General features: G+C 49.8%; 1 protein-coding gene and 1 pseudogene across 5 annotated transcripts in view; both read right to left on the minus strand.

The window, feature by feature from the left end:
• Positions 1–23,950, minus strand: part of PLXNA4 (plexin A4) — a 625,415-nt gene that overhangs the window by 118,066 nt on the left and 483,399 nt on the right. For all 5 annotated transcript variants that reach the window (XM_039519677.1, XM_039519678.1, XM_039519674.1 and 2 more), the window contains 2 exons: positions 11,995–12,195; positions 267–363 (listed from right to left, as the gene is read on the minus strand). In XM_039519677.1, coding sequence (XP_039375611.1) covers positions 267–363; positions 11,995–12,195 — 298 coding nt within the window. The remainder of the gene's footprint in view (positions 1–266; positions 364–11,994; positions 12,196–23,950) is intronic.
• Positions 20,440–22,566, minus strand: LOC120369999 (annotated as a pseudogene).

The raw sequence follows: 23,950 nt of genomic DNA on the forward strand, positions 1-23,950 counted from the left end.
TAGGGAGGGACACAAGAGGAGACAGGGAGAGAGGAAGAGGAAACAGAGAAGGTGGAGAGCGTGGGAGGGAGCGGGGGGAGGGGAGTCCCACTTCTCAGGTGCTCGGAGGAAAAACAGAGCACAGAAATTAGTAATTTGCGGAGTGCACAGAACAACCATGAGGTAGATTGCGCAGATAAACAGTGGCTGCTTTGTTAAGTGTGTGGAGTGATGTGGTCTGTTGCTAAGGTTACCGCTTCCAAGGACAAGTTGAAATAATTCTTTACCTTTGTTCTGCGCTGGGTTGTCAATGTTGAAATTCCCATTCCACACGACTGTCAGCTCCACCGGCAGGCTGTTAATCTCCATCCCTTCATATGAATACTAAAAACAGGAGAGAAAAACAAAACATCAGGCCCAGCGTGTGGGGCAGCCCCCACCATGAGCCCCAGACATGGGAAATGGCACCCTCTCCACACACCACTGACTGCAGGGACTCCCACTGCTGAGCTCTCAGAGGGATGGTGACTAGCCATTCTCAGTGCAGGGAACTTCTCTCTCTCTCAATGTCTGATGGCCCTGAGGTGCTAGCAGTTAAGGGAACACCCTAGGAGTTAGATGCATCTCTTAGGTGCGTCTTCCTGATTTTGCATGTATCTCTAAGGTGTACCTTGTAGCTGTTGGGTGTATTTGCTCTTGAGTGCATCTCTGAGGTGTACCTTCAAGAGATTGGGTGTGCTTTCTTGTTATTTCATATATCTTTGGGGTGTCCCATCCAGTTATTGGATGCATCTCTGTGGCATTGGGTGTATCTCTGAGGCGTTGGGTATATCTTTGAGGTGTTGGGTATATCTCTATGGCTTTGGGTGTATCTCTGAGGCATTGCATGTATCTCTGCGGTGTGGGGTGTATCTCTGAGGTGCATCTGCATGGGGCTTGGTGCTGAAATCGGCATAATCCCACAAAAATTAACCGTATATCATCTAGAGAAGACTTATTCCCTTACAGCATCACAATCATTAGAATAGATTCAGACAATTATAGGCAGATCAGAGAGACCAGCCCAACAACCAAGCACTCATTTTACTGTATTTTACAGAACCCCGCAGTGCCACATCACTGGCATCTTCCGCCTCAAAGAGACAGAAAATGTTTTACAAGCTGGGTGCAAAATGCAGCTACCTCTGGGGTGGAAGGTGGCAGCTGTTTAACAGTGCAGAGCAACACTACACAGCAGATCAGCATGATGTGAAGAATGCTGTACTGAGTTGACACTGGAAGGGGGATTTTAATCTGACTACAGTTACCAGGACTGGAATTCTGCTAGGCCACCAAGGCTAACATCCCTACTCTTGAGACAAGGCTCATTGGATTTTTAATGGACACAAGTGGTGAGACTATGGGTTTCCTATCTCATTTAAAAGACCCCACCACAATGCCCCAGGCCCACATGCCTGCATGATTGCTGCCATGTTTATTCAGAAGGAAAACCACTAGTGACCAGTCACCAAGGCCACAGTGCGTGGCACGCTCTGCTTCCCCACGGGGCTCCTCTCCCATCACCAGACTGCGGCAGCCCACCTGGAGCAAGGAAATTCGTGCAGAGAGCATGGTGTCCGTTCTTTCCTTGCTAATTCAAGTTAAACTCAAACTCTGGCTGAGGGGGTGCCTTGAAACTTGTAAACAAACCCAAAGTAACGGCTTGGTGGCAGGGCTTAAACGAAGCCCTGATCCCACCCAGAGCTCTGGGATAGGAGTAAGAAGCTCTGCTCCTGACCCAGCTCTGCCTGCACTCCCCGGGGAAAAAGCAGGCAAGTCTTCTTAACTGGCCTGCTGGCTCCTGATTGGTTATTGTCCCTTCCTCGCCCTCTAGGCCCTGGAGGGCTAAATTTTGTGGTACCCAGGCCTGAGTAGGTTTGTCTAGGCAGAGGCGTGTCAGGGCGCTGATGACTCTAGAGATCCCGTCACATGGACCCACTTCTAATTAGCTGCTGAGAACTAAGATTACAGCCCAGAGCCCAGATCCTCACATATCTAGGTACCTAACTCCTATTGATAACTTGTGGCTGTTCTTGAATCTCTGTGGTGCTGGCCCCTGGGCACCCCCCTTGGGTCCATACTGCACTACTTTGTTGCTCGCACTGTTAAGGACTAGCCTGATGCTTTTGAGGGAGGCCTGTGAAGCAGAACCTGATGGTCAAACTGGGCTGAGCAGCAGCTTCCATGACAATGATGATTCCAGAGCCTACTCTTAAGAGGACGGCAAGCTACTTTCAGGGATGAGAAAAGGGATTAAGAGCTGATCTGAACCTTCAAGCCAAACTCAAGTGGGAACCTTTCCTGAGGTTTGAGTCACATTTGCTCCTTTCTCCCCTCAACCCGTCATTTTATGCTGCTTCTTGCACTTCCTGCGAGACAGGAAGCAGAACTGCTGACAACCCACAAAGAACGGTGACGGATCCTGGGGTGCTTATTCCAGTTTTGCTCCGTCCACGCTTGGGCCAAACTCCCACTTGACGTCAATGGGAGTTCGTCTAAATACAGACCGAACACAAAGTTAGTAAGGCCCCAGGATTTGGCCTGGGATATTTCTGGCCCACTCTAAAGCACAGGAAAGGTGTGGAGACCCCACAAGATCACCCCCTCGCATGAGATTCCCAGCCTGATTTCCGGACCAAATGGCTGTGCAGAAGCCAAGGCTCTGAACCTTTTGCAGGTGGGTTCACCCAGGACTACAAACTGTCATGTAATTGCAGGGTAAAAGGTATGATGATTTCTGCCCATTACAGCAGAGTTAGTGCTAGTTACATGGTAATTTCTTTCAGAGCAAGCTAAACGCAATTAGCCTGTAATCTGCAGGAACCTGTGATTATGATTTAGTTGCAGGGTATTTACGGGTAAGAGCTGCGTGGTTACCATGGAGGTAAAGCGTGCTCCCAGGATAGCAGTGCCCTGTACTGTATAGCTGCACCCGCCAATCTGCTCCCTATTAGCATTTTTATGACACTTCTCCATGTCACCAGGAATAAACGGTGGGATAATTCAAAACAGCCTCTCCCCCAAACACTGATTTTCCTCAAAGCACCCTTTCACCACAGCAAGCCCAGACCAGCCTGAGACACAGGACTGCCGGACAGGGAAACTGAGGAATGGATTCTCTGCACTTCTGTAGCATCTGCAGATCTCAAAGCACTTTACAAACACCAGTTAATTAAAACTGGCAACACCCTGTTGGATAGGTAGCTGCTAATGTCCCCATTTTACAAGGGAAACTGAGGCACAGAGCGGTGACATGATTTGCCCAGGGTCAAACAATGAGTAAGTATGAGCTGCGAAGAGAACTCAGGAGTCCTGGTGCCTAGGTCTGTGCTAGATCACATTGGCCAGGCAAAGAGAAGCTGCACAACAGCACACACTATGCTTCTCTCCACCAGCCCACTTTGAGGGTCCCAGGAGATTCTGAGAAGGGTCTGAACTCTGGAGCACTTTCCCAAACCTTTTAAAGTCCCCATCATCACTAACTGACCCCACGGATTAAACAGCAGAGGAAGCCCCTAAATGCTAAAGCCGCCTAGTGGTTAAAGTAAATAGGTGAGAGCCGGGAAACCTGGGTCCTTCACATCCTGGCTCTGCTGCTGACTTGCTGTGGGATCTTGGGCAAGTCACTTTGGTTCTATGGGCCTCAAATTTCCCCACCTGTGTGATGGTGATAAAAATACTTCCTTGCCTGTTTGCACCATTGTAGGAATGAGTTAAAGCCAGGAAAGCCGTGGGAGATGGCACAATGGGAATCCTATCAGAAAAGATCACAGGGAAAGCCAATGAATGTATCATCTCCCCAGGTGAACTGGCTCCTTCCCACAGCATGTTTTTAGTCTGCAACCCCCCACCCTCTGCTTGAATCAATGCCTTCTGCCCACATTGCTGCATGGGGAGATGCCCAGCCAGCTTCCAAAAGGAGCCTTCATCTTTATGAGACAGTGAAACGTGTCAATTTGTTCTGAATACATCCTGAGCCTGCTGATCTGTCTGAGGCTGCCTTTGCAGACAATTGCCTGATGACAGAAAAGGACTCGCACCAGACAAATGAAAGCCAGTCGGAGGGAGGGGAGGCTTATTCCTCGAGCCGCGATGGCTGAAAGTGTATTGTTCATGGCACAGGATGGTTCTAGGGAGGTAGAACTGTCCTCTGCTGCTCCCTCATGCCAATGAGATGCCAGCGGGAGCTTCGTTAGCTGCCACAGCTCCAGTGTGAAATGCACGCTTCACTCATGGCCAGTCAGTATGAATGATCAGACGCGTTCCTGGGCCACATAGCACCAGGGGGCACTTTTAAACACAGGTATAGTCACATGAGTGACTAACAATATGCACCTTCTGCCTCAACAGATCATCTCCCTGAGCGTGCTGGGAGTTAGCACTGCAGAGCCAGCACAGTAGGGAACAACCAGCTGGATCCCATCCTGCCTCTCCTGGAGCCTTCCATCCACTGAGGATGTCCGTGCCAGCAGCAAGAACCCAGCTGGCTTTTTAGATCTTGGGCTGTTTGCAGCACTGGAAGTTGCGGTGGGAGTGACATTTTTAACTTGTTAACTTAGCAGAGCTGATCTGCAACCAGAATCAACTCAGAGGGAATAAACACTGGGATTCACAGATCTCTCTTGGCAACACTCCTTCGACTCGGCCAGTCTGCACCTGCTGAGGAGCTGAGCCCAAGGCTGCTCATCTTACTGTCGCTGTCCTGGGTTTGAAGGCTGTTCTTGAGGGGGTAGATACCTTTTGGGACAAAGCAATTCACAGAGCAAAACAAAAACCACAACACTCTTGGTCCTGCTTTCCTGGTTTGACTCGGAGTCATTGAGGGCCCAGTCCAAAGCTCACTGGAGTCATTGGGAGTCCTTCCATTGGCCCTAAAAACATGCATTGAGTATGTTGGCGGGTAGACAGAAGGGCCTGTCAGTCTCTGGGATCCATGGTGGAGCGGCAAGTTTCCTGTGGTTTGGAAAACTCCGAGCATCAGGGTTTGTGTCTGTATACTGCTTAGTGCAGCTTTCCCCAGGGTATTACACAGGGTCTATCCTTCCCTGGCTATGCACAGGTGACTCCTGTTGACATTGATGCGTGCTGCTGCACACACGGAGCAGAACTGACCCCAAAGGGCCCAGGGAGACTGTCCTCTACCCCTTGTAGGCCCAGAAGTTTGTTGGAAGCAATCTGGTGGGCCAATACAAAGGGGTCGTATTAGCTGCAGGGAAGTGCCTGACAGAATCAGAGTTAGCACATTCAGTGTTCCCAGCCATTTCCCAGACACTATCACGGCCATGCCCGCTTCGTGGGCACTCGGAGAGCGCAGCAGGTGCACAATGCTCCTGCCTGCCCACGTGGCTCTGCTGCACTCAGGGAACATGTTACACCCGCACACCAGAGGCTGCACCGCCCTCCAGTTAATTCCCAGGTGCATCCCAAGTGCTGCCTCTCTTTGACAATGGTTTGGCTCTGGCTAGCTCAGAGACCAGCTCTTTCTTTGCACTCAGAGGTTCAGCATTAGGCCCGGGCACCACTTATGTCCCACTTGAGCCCTATTTTGCATGAGACTGCTGGTGCAGTTCCAGCTAGGACACCCCAGGCACCGGATTGGTATATTCGGTGCATTGTCAGTGGCAGGCTCTGGAGTTTGCTCACAGCCCCCTGAGTCTGTTAACCTTCCATTTGCCAGGGACAATTTGCCCCTGTAAAATAGATATCGGTAACTGTGGGCTGGCAAAAATTAACCGTGAATGCAAATCTCAGCCCTTCCGCCTCTAACAACCGGAGTCACAACCACAGGTCAAATGTGTGTGCAGAATACGAAGCACAAATTGTAGAGGCTCAAATTGCACCTGCAAAGGAGAGGCTGCCCTTTCACAGATGTAGCTCAGTGCTCACGAGCTGATGAAGGGCTGCCTGAGGAAGCCATTTGCAGAGCATACGAAGTTTGATCGGTCCTACAAACTCCAGAAACTATATATATATATATTCTGGAGTACCAGCTATTGGCTCTTTATTTACTGTTTACATATACAGATAGAGAGCAGCCCTGTGATATATACCAAACAGCTTCTGGCCACAGTCCCTCTACATAGCTTAAATCCTTAAGCCACAAGACACTCTACACTGAATGGCTGTTTGATGCAGGGATGGTTAAACTCTCTGATTATTGCTGTGTCTAGAGAGAGGCTGGGAGTAGAACAGTAAAATCAAGTCTATCGCTACATAACTGAACTTTACAAATGTTAACTGTTTAATCCACAAAGCCCCTCTCGTTTTCTAGATGGGGAAACCAAAGTGAAGAGACTTGCCCAAGGTCACACACACAAGCAGTGGCAGAGATGGGATGAGACATTGGTGTTCCTGCCTCCCACCCCCAGACACTATTCACTAGCCCCCACTGCCTCTGTTCCTGAAATGCAATCGGAAAAAATGCTCCAGCATTTGCAGCTAGGAAAGAGTGTGCCACAAACCAAAGTTGCTATGTAGTTCACCAAATGCAGAAGATAAGAACTGCCATACTGGGTCAGACCAATGGTCCATCTAGCCCAGGATCCTGTCTTCTGACAGTGGCCAGCGCCAGGTGCTTCAGAGGGAATGAACAGAACAGAGCAATTTATCAAGTGATCCAGCCCCGCCATTCAGTCCCAGCTTCTGGCAGTCAGAGGTTTAGGGACACTCAGAGCATGGGGTTGCGTCCCTGACCATCTCATCTAATAGCCATTGACGGACCTGTCCTCCATGAACTTCTCTCACTCTTTTTTTAACCCACTTCTACTTTTAGCCTTCACAACATCCCCGGCAATGCAGGTTGATTGTGTGTTGAGTGAAGAAGTACTTCCTTTTGTTTGTTTTAAACCTGCTGCCTATTAATTTCATTGAGTGACTCCTGGTTCCGGTGTTATGTGAAGGGGTAAATAACGCTTCCTTGTTCCCTTTCTCCACACCAGCCGTGATTTTAAGGACCTCTAGCCTATCCCGCCTTCATCCTCTCTTTTTTAAGATGAACAGTCCCAGTCTTTTTAATCTCTCTTCAGAGGGAAGCTGTTCCACACCCTTAATTATTTTTGTTGCCCTTCTTTGTCTTTTCCAATTTTAATACATCTTCCTTTGAGATGAGGTGAGCAGAACTCCATGCAGTATTCAAGGTGTGGGCATATCATGGATTTATATAATGGCATTATGACATTTTCATGAGCTGCAGCGTGGGGAGGTGTGTATATGGGGGGGGAACGGGGCACAAATGGATCTTTAACAGGGTACATATGTCGCCCGTCTTGATTTCACATCTGGTTTCCGTGACTGCGTTACACATTTCTGTGTAAACCTAGACTGAGTCTGGAGCTATGAAACCTCGACAGATTCTGTGGGGATTTTATTACCACAAGTACCCTTAATTAAAAACCCACATCAGTCTAGCAGGCCTATGAGACTGCGTATTTCCACAGAGCCAGGCACGAGCAGTTAGCGAACCAAACACCCGGCTTGCGTGGAGAAAGGTCAAAGGTCAAGATCACAGGACAAATCCCATTTGTGGCCAGCCTCAGACCAGCACACCCAGGGCAATGCCACGAGGCCAAAGTGTTTCATCCCCTCTCCACCCAAGGCTTGGCCTCCACAGGGAGCGGGAAACATCCCCAGGGAGGCTGCACTGTATTATGATTTAGTACTTCCTCGTGTCCCCTGAGTATGGTAAGGGTGTTCTTGTGGCGAAGACTCTGGGCTGAGATTCCAGAAACCTGTGTCTGGCTCTGCCACAGACTCCCCGTGTGACCTTGAGCAAGTCATTTAGCCTGTCTCTGCCTCAGTTCCCCACCCATCAATCAGGGATAGTAACCCTTCTGTTCTCCCACCTCGGTCTGTCTGGTCTATGTAGATCCCAGCATCTAGCACAAGGGGGTCCTGAACTTCGCTGGGCCTTCTAGGTGCTACTTTAATATACACAAATAAGAATTATTAATTCTGAATTAAGATATGTGTGAGTGCCCAACCCTCTGCCCATCTTTGATTTACACATAAGAGAGCAGTTCTAATGTCTCCTACAAACAGGGTCACAATGTCTCTCTCTCTCTCTGTGCCACCCAGACAAACACTCCTGAGCTCAGTAAACTCAACTGCAAGAAGTTCCCATCAAGGCAGCTCATCCTCACTCGGTGTGGAGCTACACAGGGGTCTCAGGCACACAGCGCTGAGGCTCACGTGTGCAGGGGTACGACGAGGAATAAGATGCAGCACTGGCAGGGAATTAACGGCCAAGGATCAGTCCATGCAGCTTGCGAGTGCTGGGGCCAGCCAGGGGCAGAAGATCAAACCGAGTGGGCGTGTGTACACAGATCACAGGAGTTAGTGATGGCAAAGACCTTCCTGGTCCCCCAGTCCATCTCTCACCCACCTGCCAGCTGCCTGTGCATGATGCTTGCTCAGAGCTTTGGCCAGTCCAGCTTCAAATGACTGCAAGCGGCGGGGCTCCCATTGCTTCCCACAGGGGAGGCTGTTCTGCATGCTAATAGATCTCACCGTTACAGCCATTCTTCCTGATAGGTTTTTTTTTCAACACTCCTCCTAAACGCTCTCTGCTTTCATCCCCTCACTCTTGGGCCAGCCTGGCTGCAGCACACAGAATAAGAAGTGCAATATGTAATGGCAGGCAGGGTCTGTCTGGGTGGGTGATAATTGCATGCCTTGGGTGATGTGATGGAGCACGAGGCCCAGGCTGAGAGGCTCAAACCACCTGACAAGAGCAATAATTGCTCCGAAATGCACTGCCTGGTGTGACTTATTGCAGTTATTAAATGAAATATTGCCACAAAGGCCAGAAGACAAGGCAGAGCCGGACTCAGCCTTCCAGAGCCAGAGGTGCGTACAGCATCACTCACGGCCACTCAGAGAGGCTGATCCCCTCCCAGTGGCCTCAGAGCATTGCTTAATTGAAGTTGTAACTATTTAAAACAAGAGGGCCTGATTCTGATCTCAGCTACCCCAGTGTAAATCCAGAGTAACTCCACAAGGCCAGTAGAGGAAGGCCCCGATTCTGATCTCAGCTACTCCAGTGTAAATCCTAAGCGGCTCCCATGACTTCAGGAGAGTTACTCCCAATTTACCAGTATAACTGAGATCAGAAATTGGGCCTCGCATTTCTTTTTTTGTGTTGAAGAGCTAGTGGGGCTGGGTAAGGACAGAGCTTATTGGGGGAAATGAGGGGGTTGGCTAAAGCATGCCGCACCCTAGCAGTTTGGGACTGCTGCCATAGGCTGTAGAGGGACTGTTGTAGCAGGGTGCAGGTTAGCTCAATCCCTGGGGCTGCTCTAGCTTATGCCTGGGACCAACAGAATCTGGGAGGCACAAGGGTGGACTAAAACCACCTCCTTTGCTCCTGTGTTGAGACCATCTCGGCTGGAATGGAGAATCTGGCAGCACCAGCACAAGCAGATCCACTCCCTGCCCTGAAGAGCTCAGTTCCCAGGGACTGATGGCTAAGTAACGAAACCCATCAGCACAAGGGATGCCAGGGGGACCCTCGTGGCAGTCCCAGCAAGGAAGCCAAGGCCTGAAAGGGCCGTGCAGATGGAATGTCATTTTCACCCGGAGAGGGGCGCTGTAGACACACTGAGAGGGGCATATGGGGGAAACTTGCCCTGCTGCTCCCCATGCCCATGTAAGGTATCTCAAGCTGGGCCCCCCTAAAATGGAGACACTCTAAGTCACTGGGCACATTTGAAAATCCTGACCTTCATCTCTGGGGCTGCCAGACTGATACTGAACCATATAACAGTGTCCCTGGGAATTCACGGCGTAGACTGGCTGGCTGCTTTCTCTCCCCACTACAGCTTTATGGCCAGTTATAAAGACCTTAGCAGATCCCTCTTCACTTCCGTCTTTCACTCACATGAAAGGAAATGGAAGGTGTTTAATGGGCTCTTCATTTTTCAAACCACAAATTTCTGCAAAATCCTGAACTCAAGCGCTCCCCAGTAATGGAAGCAGGGGGACAAACAGGGGCTTTGATGGGGAAATGCTCACTTGTAACTGATCATAAAATGCGGTTAACGGCCTATAACCTTCAACATGCTGTTTAATGCAACAGAATACTGCCTGAGTTTGAGTGCTGGAGGGAAGTGGCTGATGCCTGTAATTAAGCCTTTGAGTAATAAATCATCAAATAACAACAACAATAATGATAATACAGCAAAATCTATACATGAAATCACCCTGCCTGGGCAACCGCCTGCCTTGAACGACCCTTCCACACTCACACACACTGCTGGAAAACCAGCTTCAATAAGAAATCACTTTTGGCTCTTAAGACGGGTTTTCCTCCCATGATCCTCATATCCATCCTGTGAGGCAGGGCAGAGTTAGTAATCCTGGGTCACACAGGGAGGAAATTTAGCACAAAGAGACAAAGTGACTTGCCCAAAGTCACACAGTGAGTCACTGGCAGGGTGAAGTTGTGATTCTAACCATTTCACACCACTTCTCGCTCCGGGCCCTTTAACACTCCCTGTTCTTTGCCTGCTCGTCTATCTGGGTTCTCATTTGGCCCCATCACAGTGGTACTGACTGTGTTAACCTTGATTCTTTCTGTTACTGTGTGAAATATGCTCCCTTTACAGCTGCTGCTTTGGCTTCCAATTGATGGCCCTTCTGAACAAATGCTTCATCTATTTGGCTTCTCCTGCAGGACAAACCGCGCATGTCAGGATGCTCATGACTAGTGGAGTAGGAGTCTAGGAGTTAGGACTGAGTTCAAGTCTCGGCACTGCCATTCACCTGCTGGGAGACCTTGGGCAAGGCCCGTCAACTGTCTATGCCTCAGTTTCCCCATTTGTAAACTGGAGATGATGATCCCTCCCTGATAAGGGGTTGTGAGGCTCAATTAACTAATGTCTATAAAGCTCTTTGAGCTCATTGGATAGAAGATACTGCAGAAGTGCTCTGGATTATAACACTAGGGTAATAACTTGGCATTGTGGTGAAATGGAAGTGGCTGGGAGATGTGGTAGGTTAGGACTGGAACTACAGGGGCAGCTGCATGAGAGTTGAGGAGACCTGACAGAGCAGTGGATGGCACCCCAGCATTGCTACAGCAAGGGGCGCCGCACATCAGGATTGAAGTGCATTGGCAGAGTCGCGTGCAGCACCCAGCACTGTAATGCCAAGGGGATCAGAATGACGGGATTGAAGCGCTGGAATTAGCAGTGTGTGATGCCCCAGGACTCTAAAGGCAGCGGATCTAGTCATAAAACCTAGCTTTGATGTAGCACTTTTCATCACTAGATCTCCAAGCGCCTCACAACCTTTAATGGATTCCGCCTCACACCCGGCAGGGGAGCAGGGAGGTGCTATTAGCCCCCTGTTACAGAGGGGGAACTGAAGCAGAGATGGTGGGCTTCAGAAAGGGAGTCAGGGGCCATTGAAATCAATGGGAGATAGGAGCCTAACTACTATTGGGAATCTGGGCCTAAGTGACTTGCCCTGGGCCACACAGGAAGCCTCTGGCAGAACAGAGAACTGAACCTAGGTCTCTTAAGTCTTAGGCTAAGGTCCTAATGACTGGATTGAGGTGCACTGGCAGGGCTGTGCGGGAAGTCCAGAGCTGGACTGGCGGGGGGGGGGGGGGGGGGCTTCAGTCCTGGCTCGAAGCGCAATGCAGTTGTGCGAGGACAGCCTGAGCAGCTTCCTCCCAGGTGTTAGGCAGCACTTCCCTCACGTCCCCGCAATCTCCAGCCAGGCCAAGGGAGCTGTGAAACGTGGCTCACACTCCTGGGAATGAGGGTGGGGCGCATGCTGTGGTGTGGGTGAGGGGCCCATCTGCATTGGTACGTGTGGGGCTGATCTGAGGGCAGCTTGTTCCCTGCAGTAAACAGGGATGGAAACTAGGAATTTGTCACCTTCCTTCAGGGTTCCCACCAGGCCAATACTGTGGGGCTCCTTCCCCTCGCCCACCCCCACGCCGCTGCAAAGGGCCCGCCCGCGGGACTCCCTCACCGAGGTGTTCTGGCACTGCACGCTGGAGCTGTTAAACCTCAGGGCGGGGACCCGCTGCTCGTTGCCCTGGATATTCAGGATACACTCATAGCCCCGCTGCCCCGACTGCGGCTGTGGCAGGTTCTTGGCTTTCAGGGTGATTGGCTTGATCACTTCCACCGGCACCAGGATCTTGTCTGCCTGGAGCAACTGAGGACAGTCCTGGGGGGAGAGGAGAAAACATGCCAAGCCAGTTAGTAGGAGGTCCATGCCCCAGACTGAGTCCTCCTGTGCGCTACAGATACCTCCCAATACCCCCTCACTCCCCCGCACACTGCAGGCTTGGTCTATGAGGACTAGAAGAAGCTCCATATGGAACTCCTCGGTGCCTGTGCCTTAATCAGCTGGTGGGAAACTTCTATAAAGAGTCCCTCTCTGCTGGGACTCAGCACTGCTCCACTGCCAAGGCACTGAAAGAGAAAGGCTGGATGTAGGCACAAAGCACCGCCACCCTCACTAGCCAACGAACACTCAGTAGAAAAGCTGGTTCCGGCTAGACATGGGATCATGCCACAAAATGTAAGTGCCTTAAGTTTGGAGGTGATGAGATCGGGGGTTCAGGCTTCACCTACCGCAAGGGGAGGGACAAATAATGGACGAATCAAAACCCTGGATCCAAATATCCTGAAATGTTGGGAAAGTTCAGCGCTGGAAGGGAATCTGATGGCTCAGGCCCATCTAGGAGGCTCTGTCCTGAGCTAGTCACGTAGCGCAGCTCCCAACAGATGGGCTGCCCCTGCCTTTCAGAGAGGGAAGGAATTTAACCCTCGGAGATTCTTTGGGGGCACTGGGATGGCAGTTTGGATCAAAGGGGCTCTGTGAGCATAAGACCTGCTCTACACACACACAAGGAATTAACGGCGTGCAATTAAACTGATTTAGCTAACCCAGCGCAACTCTGCAGGTGGGCACTTTACCTGAGTTTAAACCTTAGCTTCGCCAGCTAAACCAAAGCAAGCCAGGTTTAACACCCCTGCGGAGTGTCCCCATACAAAGTTAGGCCAGTTATCTCCAGCTGTTTAACTTCACACTTTTAGTTAACAACTTCTGTATGCAGACAAGGCCTGAGAGATTATCATCAGGGATCTCTCACTGCGCTGCCCCCAATCCTTCACACCGCCTGCCCTCTGCCAGGGTCAGAGCGCCACAGGGCAGAGTCTGCTACATCAAGCACACCGTGCTATCCGGTCACTTTGTCTTGCTTGTTCACACAAAAAGCACCTGACAATCAATCTTTATAATCTATACGGGCAAATGCAGGTGAACCATGTATGTCCCTAAGTTATTGTGTAGGTTGCATATAGGGGCGTAGGAGGGGGAGGTTTAGCATGACTTATGTAGGAGTGGGGAGGAAAATGGAAGCCTTGAGAGTGGGATTTATGGCTTGAGAGAGTCTGGGACCTTGTTCCTGCAGGTGCTGGGAGTATCTTACGGAGGCAAATATCTAAGGAAGATGGAGAAATGGATTCGACATGTAACATCGGCACTTATACCAGCTAGGAACAGAACGATGAGGGACATCAATGGTCACACTGCAGTGTGAGCTGATTCTCTACAGGGGTCAGGAAGATATCCCAGCCACACCCACCACATGGGATAAGTTAGATGCGATAAGGTGTGGGACGGTTCACCCCTGCCTCGAAGCTTCGGCACTTGGCCATTGTCTGAGTGGGGACACTGGACCGATAGTCCATTGATCTGTCCTGGCATTGCCACCTGTATGCACCTACATCTACGCTATGTTACTAAGAGCCTCCGAAAAGCTGCTGCCAAGAGATGAAGTGATGCGGGTCTGCCAGGGACTCCTCAGATGGCCAGCACAGCTGAGGAGAGGCTGGACATGACCACCAGGGGAGCGGCCTCCCTCAGAGGAGCTCCTACTGAGCCACAGCCCGGTTCAGAAGTTGCCTGCCCCTGGCAGAACCTGCTCTCCTCCCAGACAAGCCCCCTCCCACCTTTGCAGAGTTGCCCCCTGGAGATACACGGGTGAATCCATCCAACGGCAACGGCACTGTTAAGAGTAATGGATTCTCAATGAGGGAACAGCCACTTTGCCTTCAACGAGGCTTTGCCAAGGCTAAGTTCTATATGGGCTTGAATACACTTAGCACTGTGGCAGGGCTGGGACAACTTCCCCTAGGCATCCCTGACAGGAATGCATCCAGCCAGGCCTTGAACAAAAGGCCACTCTGGCAGCACTAAGGGGCTATACTGTTGCCTTTGCCAACCAGAAGAGGATTTTCTCAGTATTACGGCTCCACATCACCCTCACCGGAGCCTCCGAAGCAGGTAGCACCTCACCTCAGGCCTGGCCCAAGGGTTAAACCGCTACTCAGTGGGAGTGAGGCAGAGTACAGCCCAATGTTATAGAGATCAACAGAAAGGCAGATGGTGGTGGGGGCAGGTGGAATGGAAATGGGGAGGCTCCCAGAGTGAGTGGGCCCCAGTCATGGCTCAGTTTTGCAGAGACTCGAGGATGAAGATATCTGCTCATTTGGATCTGCGTGGGGTTCACTACAGTTACAAATCCAAAATCTCAAACGGAAATGCCACCAGAATCCATGAGGGCCACCATGTTTCTGGTGAGACTCATTCAGCCCTGTGCAGTTCTCATGGTCTCAATGCAAATTCCCTCAGCAGGCCCCAGGTTTGCTTGAAAGCAGGTGCCCACTCAGCGATTGCATCAGTGAACATGGTGTCCGAATTTAAACTCTGTAAGGGAACCAGGCACTGGGCGCGCTCTGCATCACTTCCAATTTGATCGCTAGCCATGCTGCTTGGCTTTCATTGCACAGGGTTCCTGCTTCCAAAGGCGACTGAAAGCCTCGGTTTTCTCCCTGCCTCAGTAGGGGCTCAGCCCTCCAGACAGGGTCACCTGTGGCGAAGCTTCCCATAGAACACATCCCAAAATCACTCCCTGCTCCCGCACCGCCCAGAAACCCACCCCAGTAATGGCTTCTGCCTCCAGCTACAGGGTTGCAAGTGGGGACACATTTACACAGCAAATCCTTGGGGCAGAAAGGTGGGCAAACCCTATCTGCCACTGGGGCGGGGGATTCTCTTGACATACATCAAATATAAAGGCCTAAGAACCAGGTGGGAGGCTGAGGGGAGGAAGATATTACCTGGGAGTCACTCCAAGCCCCAAAGACTGAATTTTCTTGTTTCCCTTTATCCCTGTCCCCCGCATCCTGCCACCACTGCCGCCGCCACCGCCAACCGCTCCCCACAAGCACCGTAACCTTTCTGATAACACTTGTTTCGAGTTCATTAACAAGCGGTGGTTGCGGCAGCCCCAATAAAGGACTCGTTTGCATATAAAAAGGTTTGCGGCTCTGTTAGGAAGTTCATTATAGATAATTGGAGAGGCGAGCGCCATAAAGAGGAAATTCTCACAATGTGGCTTTATCTGATTGACCTAATGTTCTTTCTAATTGAAATTTAAAAAGGCAATTTCTTTGGATGATGTACAGTACAAAGCCAGGGCGCTCAGTCCTGGCCCCGGGTTCGAATCTGCATCCAACATTTACTTCCTACGAAGTGTCAGGAGGAACTAGTTAATAACCTTGATCCCGAAGATACTCTGCGGTAATTAGTTATGGGTGTTTGCTCAGGACTGTACCTTTAAAGGTAAGAAGTCTGCCTGCTAGCAGCAGGGGGATTCAAGAGAGTGAAACGTACACTGCCATGGACACTACATTTGTTCTTCCTTTGTTGTTTTCCTTAATCTGAAATACATATCACCTAGGCTGGAAAAGCACCTCTTGCTCTGTGTGTACGGAAACCATAACAGACCTACCCTGAATGACTGAAGCATGTAAGGGCCTGATCCCGCTACCGCTGATTAGTAATTAATGGGAGTCTTTCTGCTGTCTCCAATGGGAGTTAGATCAGATTCCAAGAGAACAAAAAAAAAAACTAATCTCATTTATACAAGGCATGCATTGCAGAGTGGATCCTTGTTAATTTATTTAACTTGTGTAGTTTAATTCTATAATTTCGTGTAACTCTTTATATTAAGCTAATAAGCACACACTCAAAGCTTGTAATTCGCCCTGTTGGCACAGACACCCACTGCAAATGGCTGAATTTTGCCAGTTAGCACGTCAGTGAACAGAGAATAAAACAACCAAGGATGCTATAGCATTTTGTCAATGGTAGTTTAGTTTTCACTATTTATAAGTCCTTGTAGTACGCTCTAAAGCTCCAAAAATAACAAAGGCTTATACAAGAACTGACATATTGGGTCAGACCAATAGTCCCTCCAGCCCAGTATCCTGTCTTCCGACAGTGTCCAGTGCCAGATGCTTCAGAGGGAATGAACAGAACGACAATTTCAAGTGATCCATCCCCTAACGCAGTGTTTCTCAAGCTATCTGATGTGGGGGACCGGCAATTTTTTTTTCCAATGTGCCAGGGACCGGTGCCATATTATTATCCTATTCGATGCTCTTATGAGGAAACTCGCCGCGGACTGGCAGCCGATGGCTTGCGGACCGGCACCGGTCCGCAGACCACCACTTTGAGAAGCACTGCCCTAACGTCCAGTCCCAGCTTCTGGCAGTCAGAGGTTTAGGAACACCCACAGCATGGGGTTGCATTTCTGACCATCTTGGCTAATAGCCATTCATGGACTTATCCTCCTGTAAGGTCTCTAATTTTTTTTGATCCCTCTTATACTTTTGGTCTTCACATCTCCTGACAACAAGTTCCACAGGTTGACTGTGCGTTGTGTGAAGAAGTACTTCCTTAAGTTTGTTTTAAACCTGCCGCCTATTAATTTCATCAGATGATTCGCAGTTTTTGTTATGTGAAGAGATAAATAACACTTCCCTATTCGCTTTCCCCACACCTTTCATGATTTTATAGACCTCTATCATATCCCCCCAGTCATCTCTTTTCTAAACTGAACAGTCCCAGCCTTTTTAATCTCTCCTCATATGGAAGTTGCTCCATTTCATGCTCCTAATCATTTTTGTTGCTCTTATCTGCACCTTTTCCAATTCTAATATATCTTTTTTGAGATGGGGCGATCAGAACTGCACTCAGTATTCAAGATGTGGGCATGCCATGGATTTATACAGTGCCATATTTTCTGTTTTTAAGTCTACCCTTTTCCTAATGGTTCCTAACACTGTTAGCATTTTTGACTGCCACTGCACATTGAGCAGATGTTTTCAGAGTACTCTCCACAAGGACTCCAAGAGCTCTTTCTTGAGTGGTAACAGCTAATTTGCCTCTAATTTTATATGTATAGTTGGGATTATGTTTTCCAATGTGCATTACTTTGCATTTATCAACACTGAATTTCGTTTGCCATTTTGTCACCCAGCCACCCAGTTCAGTGAGATCCCTTTGTAGATCTTCACAGTCAGCTTGGACTTAACTATCTTGAGTAATTTTGTATCGTCCACAAACTGCAAACCTCACTGTTCACCCCCTTTTCTGGATCATTTATGAATATGTCGAACAGCACAGGTCCCACTATTTACCTCTCTCCATTCTGAAAACTGATTGTTTATTCCTTCCCTTTGTTTCCTATCTTTTAACCAGTTACTGATCCATGAGAGGACCTTCCATCTTGTCCCATGACTGCTTAGTTTGCTTAAGAACCTTTGGTGAAGGACATTGTCAAAGTCTTTCTGAAAGTCCAAGTACATTATATCCACTGGATCCCACTGGTCCATAAGTCTTGGCAATATGAGACTTCTGTCTATCTTCTAATATGGGCCTCACCACTATAGTATATGAATGATCCCTCTACAGGAGCTTCTGTTAAAACTTTGCTGAGAGGTGGAGAGAGATCTCCAATATTGTGCAGACTATGATGGATGTGGCTTAACAGAGAGCAGATTAGTGACTTTTTTCTGCATGGTTGCATCTATACACATTAATGAAATTTTGACACCTCACCAGAACACTGTTCTACCAGCGCTAGGATCTGGCCAGGATTTGGGTTGACACCCTTCCTCTTATGAAAAGCATTTGGGGATCTTTGATGGCCATATGATCAGGACCTTGGTTTTAAATGTCATGGCCAAATTGTTCCATTTTCTGGATGCTAAAGGGGAGAAATTTGTTTAACTATTTAAAATTCCAGGTATTTTAAATGGGAAAAGGTACCGCATCCATGAGGTTGGCCACATACATGCATCTCTCAATGTCCTCTCTGTGTCCCTGGGTTCCCGGTTTGGGAGATGCAAAACCACATACCTTCACCATCTGGTCTCACACAAAGCATTCAGAGGATGAAAGCCCCACATCTCCCCTCCATTATCTCTCTGCTCTTCTCCCCCCATTGCACAGCTCTTTTGCAGTGAGATTCAAGCAGAGGTGCCACTTAAAGCTCAGCACCAAAGGGTGAGAAACAGGCTAATACAAACATCACATGGATTATGAGGATTCGCATCAGTGTTGGTACTAATTGGCTTGACACCCTCACTGGGAGTCTCAGCAGGCAGTGGTACCCATTTACCAGTGATATGTGCATTGGAGAGAGACCGGAAAATGACAAGACAGACAGAGCTAGACCTTCAGCCCCCATTTAGATTACCAAAACCTCTTCCTTTCTGGCTTCCACTCCATACAAGACACAGCCACTAAGAGCATCTGCCTTGGCTATCCAACTGACCACAACACCCTATATTTTGGCTCTATCCACCGGCTCCTTCTTCTCCAGTATGTCACATTCAGATTTCTTTTCTTCACCATCAAGGCCCTGTATAGCCTTGCACCTCCTGACTGAGTTGAGCTGGTCCCTCATCATTCCTACCCATCCGCTCTCCCAGGGCCGCCATCCTCAATGCCCAGTTTGTCCACTCCTCCCACCGCCATCTTTATGCTTTGTTCACTCCATCTCCTATAACTGGAATCCCCCTGCTAGACTGATACCCCTGGCCACCATCACCAGACCCTCCTCATTCAAACCCCACAAGACCCAATGCCCAGGAGAAGTGAGACAAAGACATTTATCTAGCACATACACTTTGAAAAAATAAATCTCTGCTCCAACAGGCTGTGTATTAGCCTTGGCTGGATGACTGCATATATTCATTGATGATGCCTATCCCTGCCCTTCCACCTCATGTCAGCGCTGAAATGAGATAGTAAGTTTCATAGGGCCACCCTGTGACTGTAAGCTCTTAGGGGCAGGGACCATGTCTTCAAAACTGTACTGTGCAGAACATGGCTAATGACTGCTGTGCCAATGGAAAGGGCTGGATTGACAGTCCTGAAAACAGATGTCTTTTACTTACAGAACAACTACAGCACGGAGATGGTATGGTGATGGGCACAGAATAGCTTGATAGAGAGGGATTTTTGCCACTGATTTCACTGGTGCTAGGATTTCACCCAGAGAGAGAGAGAGAGAGAGAGATGCCAATGGCTGGATGGGCCATTCACTGATCTCCCCTTTCCAGTACTGGGGTTACAACAGCACCAATGGTGCTGTGGTGCTGGGTCCACACTCAGAAGGGACCCTGCCCCCCGCTCCACCCCAAGGCCCTGCCCCGCTCAGCCTCTTCCCCCAAGGCCTCCCTCACTCGCCCCTTTCTGCCCCCTCCCCCCATCGCCCCGTTCGCTCCTCTCTGCCCCCTCATGCAAGTGGTGGTGGGAGCATCGGGAGGAAGACGCTGAGTGGGGGCAGGGCCTCAGGCAGAGCAAGGGCGGATCCTTGGGGAGAAGAGCCCAAGCAGGGACATGGCCTCAGTATGGGCGGAGCAGGGAGTGGGGCCATGATCTGGGCACTGGGACTCACAAAAGATTAATCTGGCCCTGCCCCTCTCACCCTTAAAGCTCATCCCGCCGGGTCAGGACTGAGATAGTGGGAAGGCAGAGCAGGGGAAGTTTTCCTCGTATTGGCCCACACTACAGGTACAGCATGGGAAAACACAAGGCTTCAGTCTGTAAGGCTGGCAATCTGGCATCTTTAGACTCCTTTGAAAACACACAGCCACTCTGCCAAAAAAATCCCAGTGGAATAAACCAGTGCACTTAGGTGAAGCGATAAGCAAGCCATCTCTGTACACGGAGCAGGTGGACATTGTTGATTTACAGCGCACACTATGTTTACATTATTACACCACTAATTCTTATTGCTGTAAAATTAAATTTAAAATTTACAGGAAGGGTATCGGGGAACATTATTAGGTTATAAAGTGGAATCAGGTCAATGCTTTGCCAGCAGGATTCCAGGCTTCATAAATTTCTGGATATACATCCTCCAAATTTACATCGGCACTGGCAGCAATCAGACTGGCTCCGAAAAGCTCAAGTGGCCAAAGAATTGTTTAATGCACCGTATATTTTATCTGTATTTCCGAGGTTTATAATGCCATTAGAGTGACTGAGGGAGAGCAAAAGTAATAATATATAAAAAAATGCCCATAACCTTAAAGGCAGCTGATGAGGAGAAGGCAGTGGGATTTATGGAAAGTGTAAACATCTGCAGAGATAATAACAGAATAATTGAGGACTGGCATAACTGTGGCGACCAGCAACTCTGTCTTAGTTAAGGGTCTGTCAGGGATTCCATTACAAAGACCAGCTCTGTGTCCTTAGACACTGAACGCGAGTTTAGTTTTGGGTTAAAAGCCGACTCAGCCCCCGAAGCCGTACAGGGTGCGCCCTTGGCATTTCAGGGCGTACACCACATCCGTGGCCATCACCGTCGTAGGTCACCGCATCGCAGATCATGTTCTCCAGGAAAACCTTCAGCACCCCGCAGGTCTCTTCATAGATCAGCCCCAAGATGTGCTTCACGTTGCCGCCGCGAGCCAACCGGCAGATCGCAGGCTTTGTAATGCCCTGGATGTTGTCGCGCAAGACCTCGCGGTGCCTCTTAGGACCTCCCTTACCCAGCCCCTTTCCGCCCTTGCCACGACTGGATCTGTTTAGTGCTCGGGAAAGGTGCCTACCTGACAGCCCGGAGACTAGCCCTCTATCCACAGACCAAGTACTTGTCCAGTGCCAGCTTTGTCTACTGTGTTCTAGCACTATGTGTCAATTGTGACCTGGAGGGACTACCACACTAGGCGCTGCAATACAGGGGTGGAAAGGCAGAAAATAAATTCAGGCTTCATAGTCCATTGTTTGGCCTTTGTGTTGTGACCAGGGTCAGCCAGAGGATTCAGGGGGCCTGGGGTCTTTAGCGGCATGGGGCCCCCGCTGCCGAATTGCCACCAAAGACCTGGCACTTGGGGGGTGGGTCCCGGAGCGGAAGGACCGCCCACTGTGGGTCTTCAAGGCACTTCGGTGGTGGGTCCCGGGGCGGAAGGACCGCCTGCCGCCGAATTGCCACCCAAGACCCGGAGCGGAAGAAGCTCCGTGGCCCCCAAAGCGAGTGAAGGACCCCACTCCAGGGGCCCCAAAAAACTCTCGTGGGAGGCCCCGCAGGGCCCGGGGCAAATTGCCCCACTTGCCCCCCCCCCCGGGCGGCCCTGGTTGTGACAGCCATAGAGGTGGGATGATGTATGATGGTGGTTGCAGCGATGTCAGCCCCCCTGTACCAGGAACTACATTAAGCCCCCCTCATTTCACACAGGACACTAACAGCCTTGGGATGGTACCTTGAGGTCTCTGCTGACTTGAGATGGATTCATCCCTCCGGGTAATTCAAAGAGAGGGTCTCCAGTCCGGCAGCACCAACTCTAATATACAGCTGGCCAATACGTGGAGAGGCAGAGTATGCAGCCAGACTGGGGACCAAGGTACAATCCTGAGCTTGCGTCTTTGTTGTCCAGGATGGGAGGGGCTGGGAACATGGTGCTGTGAGCACCACATGTCGTCTAGGGAGGAGCAAGGGGAAGAGCCAGTGGGCCAGGTCCTAGGGTGAGGATGAAGGGAGCACTCCATCTGACACAATCAGGAAGGAGAGGAGACTGCCACAGTGTGAGGCCATTGCCATTGGAGATATACTGGGGGAAATCTGACAAGACACCCCCATGTGCTCACACATACTTTGACAAAGTGCCAGCTGACTGCAGTGTTGAGAGAAACCTAGGGCTAAGGAGGGGGATGAAGAGAGTGGATAACATGCTCCTCTGGTCAAGGGAATCCATCTCCCCACCATTTCTGATTCCACGAAGCCCCTTCATGCCAACTCTACATTCTTCCGACAACATGGCTTTCAGGGGACGGAGCTGGGGATGAGCAACTCTCCATGGCAACATTCACCCCCTGTAACACTCTGAGAGTCTCCCATGGCAAGATCATAAGATCATGCTGATGCTCTTCACATTACGTTATGCAGGTGTTCTCTCTATGCTGTCCAACCCCAGAGAGATAGGCTATTGGCCAGCTGGGGATTGCATGTCAACATGACTCCTGACAAAGCCATAGGGGACAGGAGACTTGGGGGGACATATGGAGGCTCTGGGCCTTCAGGAGAAAGCACTCATCTCCTGTGAACAACTTGACATGTCAGAATCCTCAACAGGATTCTGGTCCATCAGGATTGCATGGCCACACCCCAGTCCATTACATGAGCCAGTAAACCCAGCCCCCCACTAGGAGAAATTTAGTGGCCTCCATTTCTACTCTGAAAAGGGATTGAAAAACAGTGGCGTGGCCAGTTCTCACAATTCTATCACAAGTCTTGCAACATTTTACACTTGCTTAAAGCCCCAGCTTCTGGAGTCATGTGATTACCTGAGAGACTCAGCTTTCATTTTTAAAAAAGAGCAAGCTTCTAGCACTCATGCAGAGAAAAGCTTAGAAATGAGACCAAGTATACCTCAAAGGCTCAAAAACCAAATAAAATTATTTTTTAAAACAATTTATGATTTGTAGGGGGGCTGATTCATGATTTTTGAATGTTTGGGCATAGCAATCCTGCAACTCGCCTCCTGGGCAGCATATTTATTGTCCTACAGTGATAGAGTGGCCAGATAGCAAGTGTGAAAAATTGGGACACGGGTTAGAGTGTAATAGGCACGAATATAAGACAAAAGCCCTGAATATCAGGACACCTGGTTACCCTACACAGTGACTTTGGTTACAAGCACCCAGACCTGCAGATCTGAGAGTCAGCCCGCGTCTCTCCCAACCAAGCTGAAGTGCACTAGATGTGTACAGAGGTCATGGGGCAATGGAGGTGCACATCTCTCCACACATTGCTAGGTGCAGCTCCCATAGCTGGAACACTTGGCTGTTCTCTTGATGATGCATGTGGCCATGCAAACAGACATAGCAGTAGTGCCACTTTATTTCTGTCTCTAAACCAGGCTGCTACAACTCTGAAAGCATCCACAGAGCTGAGCTGTCAAAGGGACTTAGGATTTAGCCCCTTTGCTACAGATACAAACTTGAGGCTGCTTCCGGATATACCAGCATCCTGGGCTACAAACAAGACGCAAGGTGTTTATTAGCTGAGGATACAGTCACTATCCAGTAAAGGGGAAGCACTCAGCTTGGCCTCATGCTGAACTGACTAATGATCAATGGAAGACGATTGGGAGCAGTGTAAGCTTCGGGGGCTCTTCCTAACTCTGGTGATCCTCAGCTGCTTTCTCTGGCTCCTGCAAAACTGTCAGCCCCAGCTGACTCTTATCCCTGCTCCCAACTCCTAACGAGACTTCTGAAGGTCTCATTTGATGGATGGGTGACAGCACCAGGCGGCATGAGGGTCTCTTCCACCCTTCCAAGAAGCCACTACAGGGCCTTTATCCACCCCCATTTTCTGCATGTTTCCGCATACTGGCTGAACTGATTCAATCACTGAAGGCTGATCTGTCCATTTCATTATACTGGGTATTTATTCATGGTCCACAGCAACAGGAATACGGAGGCCAGAACCATACCCTTCACTACTGAAGACAACGGCAGCTTTGCCATTGATTTCAACAGGAACAGGAGCAGCCCTGCTGCTGCCACAAGGAGCCCCGCCCTCCTCCAGTGCAGGAGGATTGGATCTGGC

This window comes from Mauremys reevesii, linkage group 1 (genome assembly GCF_016161935.1).
Source record: "Mauremys reevesii isolate NIE-2019 linkage group 1, ASM1616193v1, whole genome shotgun sequence".
Taxonomy (NCBI): Eukaryota; Metazoa; Chordata; order Testudines; family Geoemydidae; genus Mauremys; species Mauremys reevesii.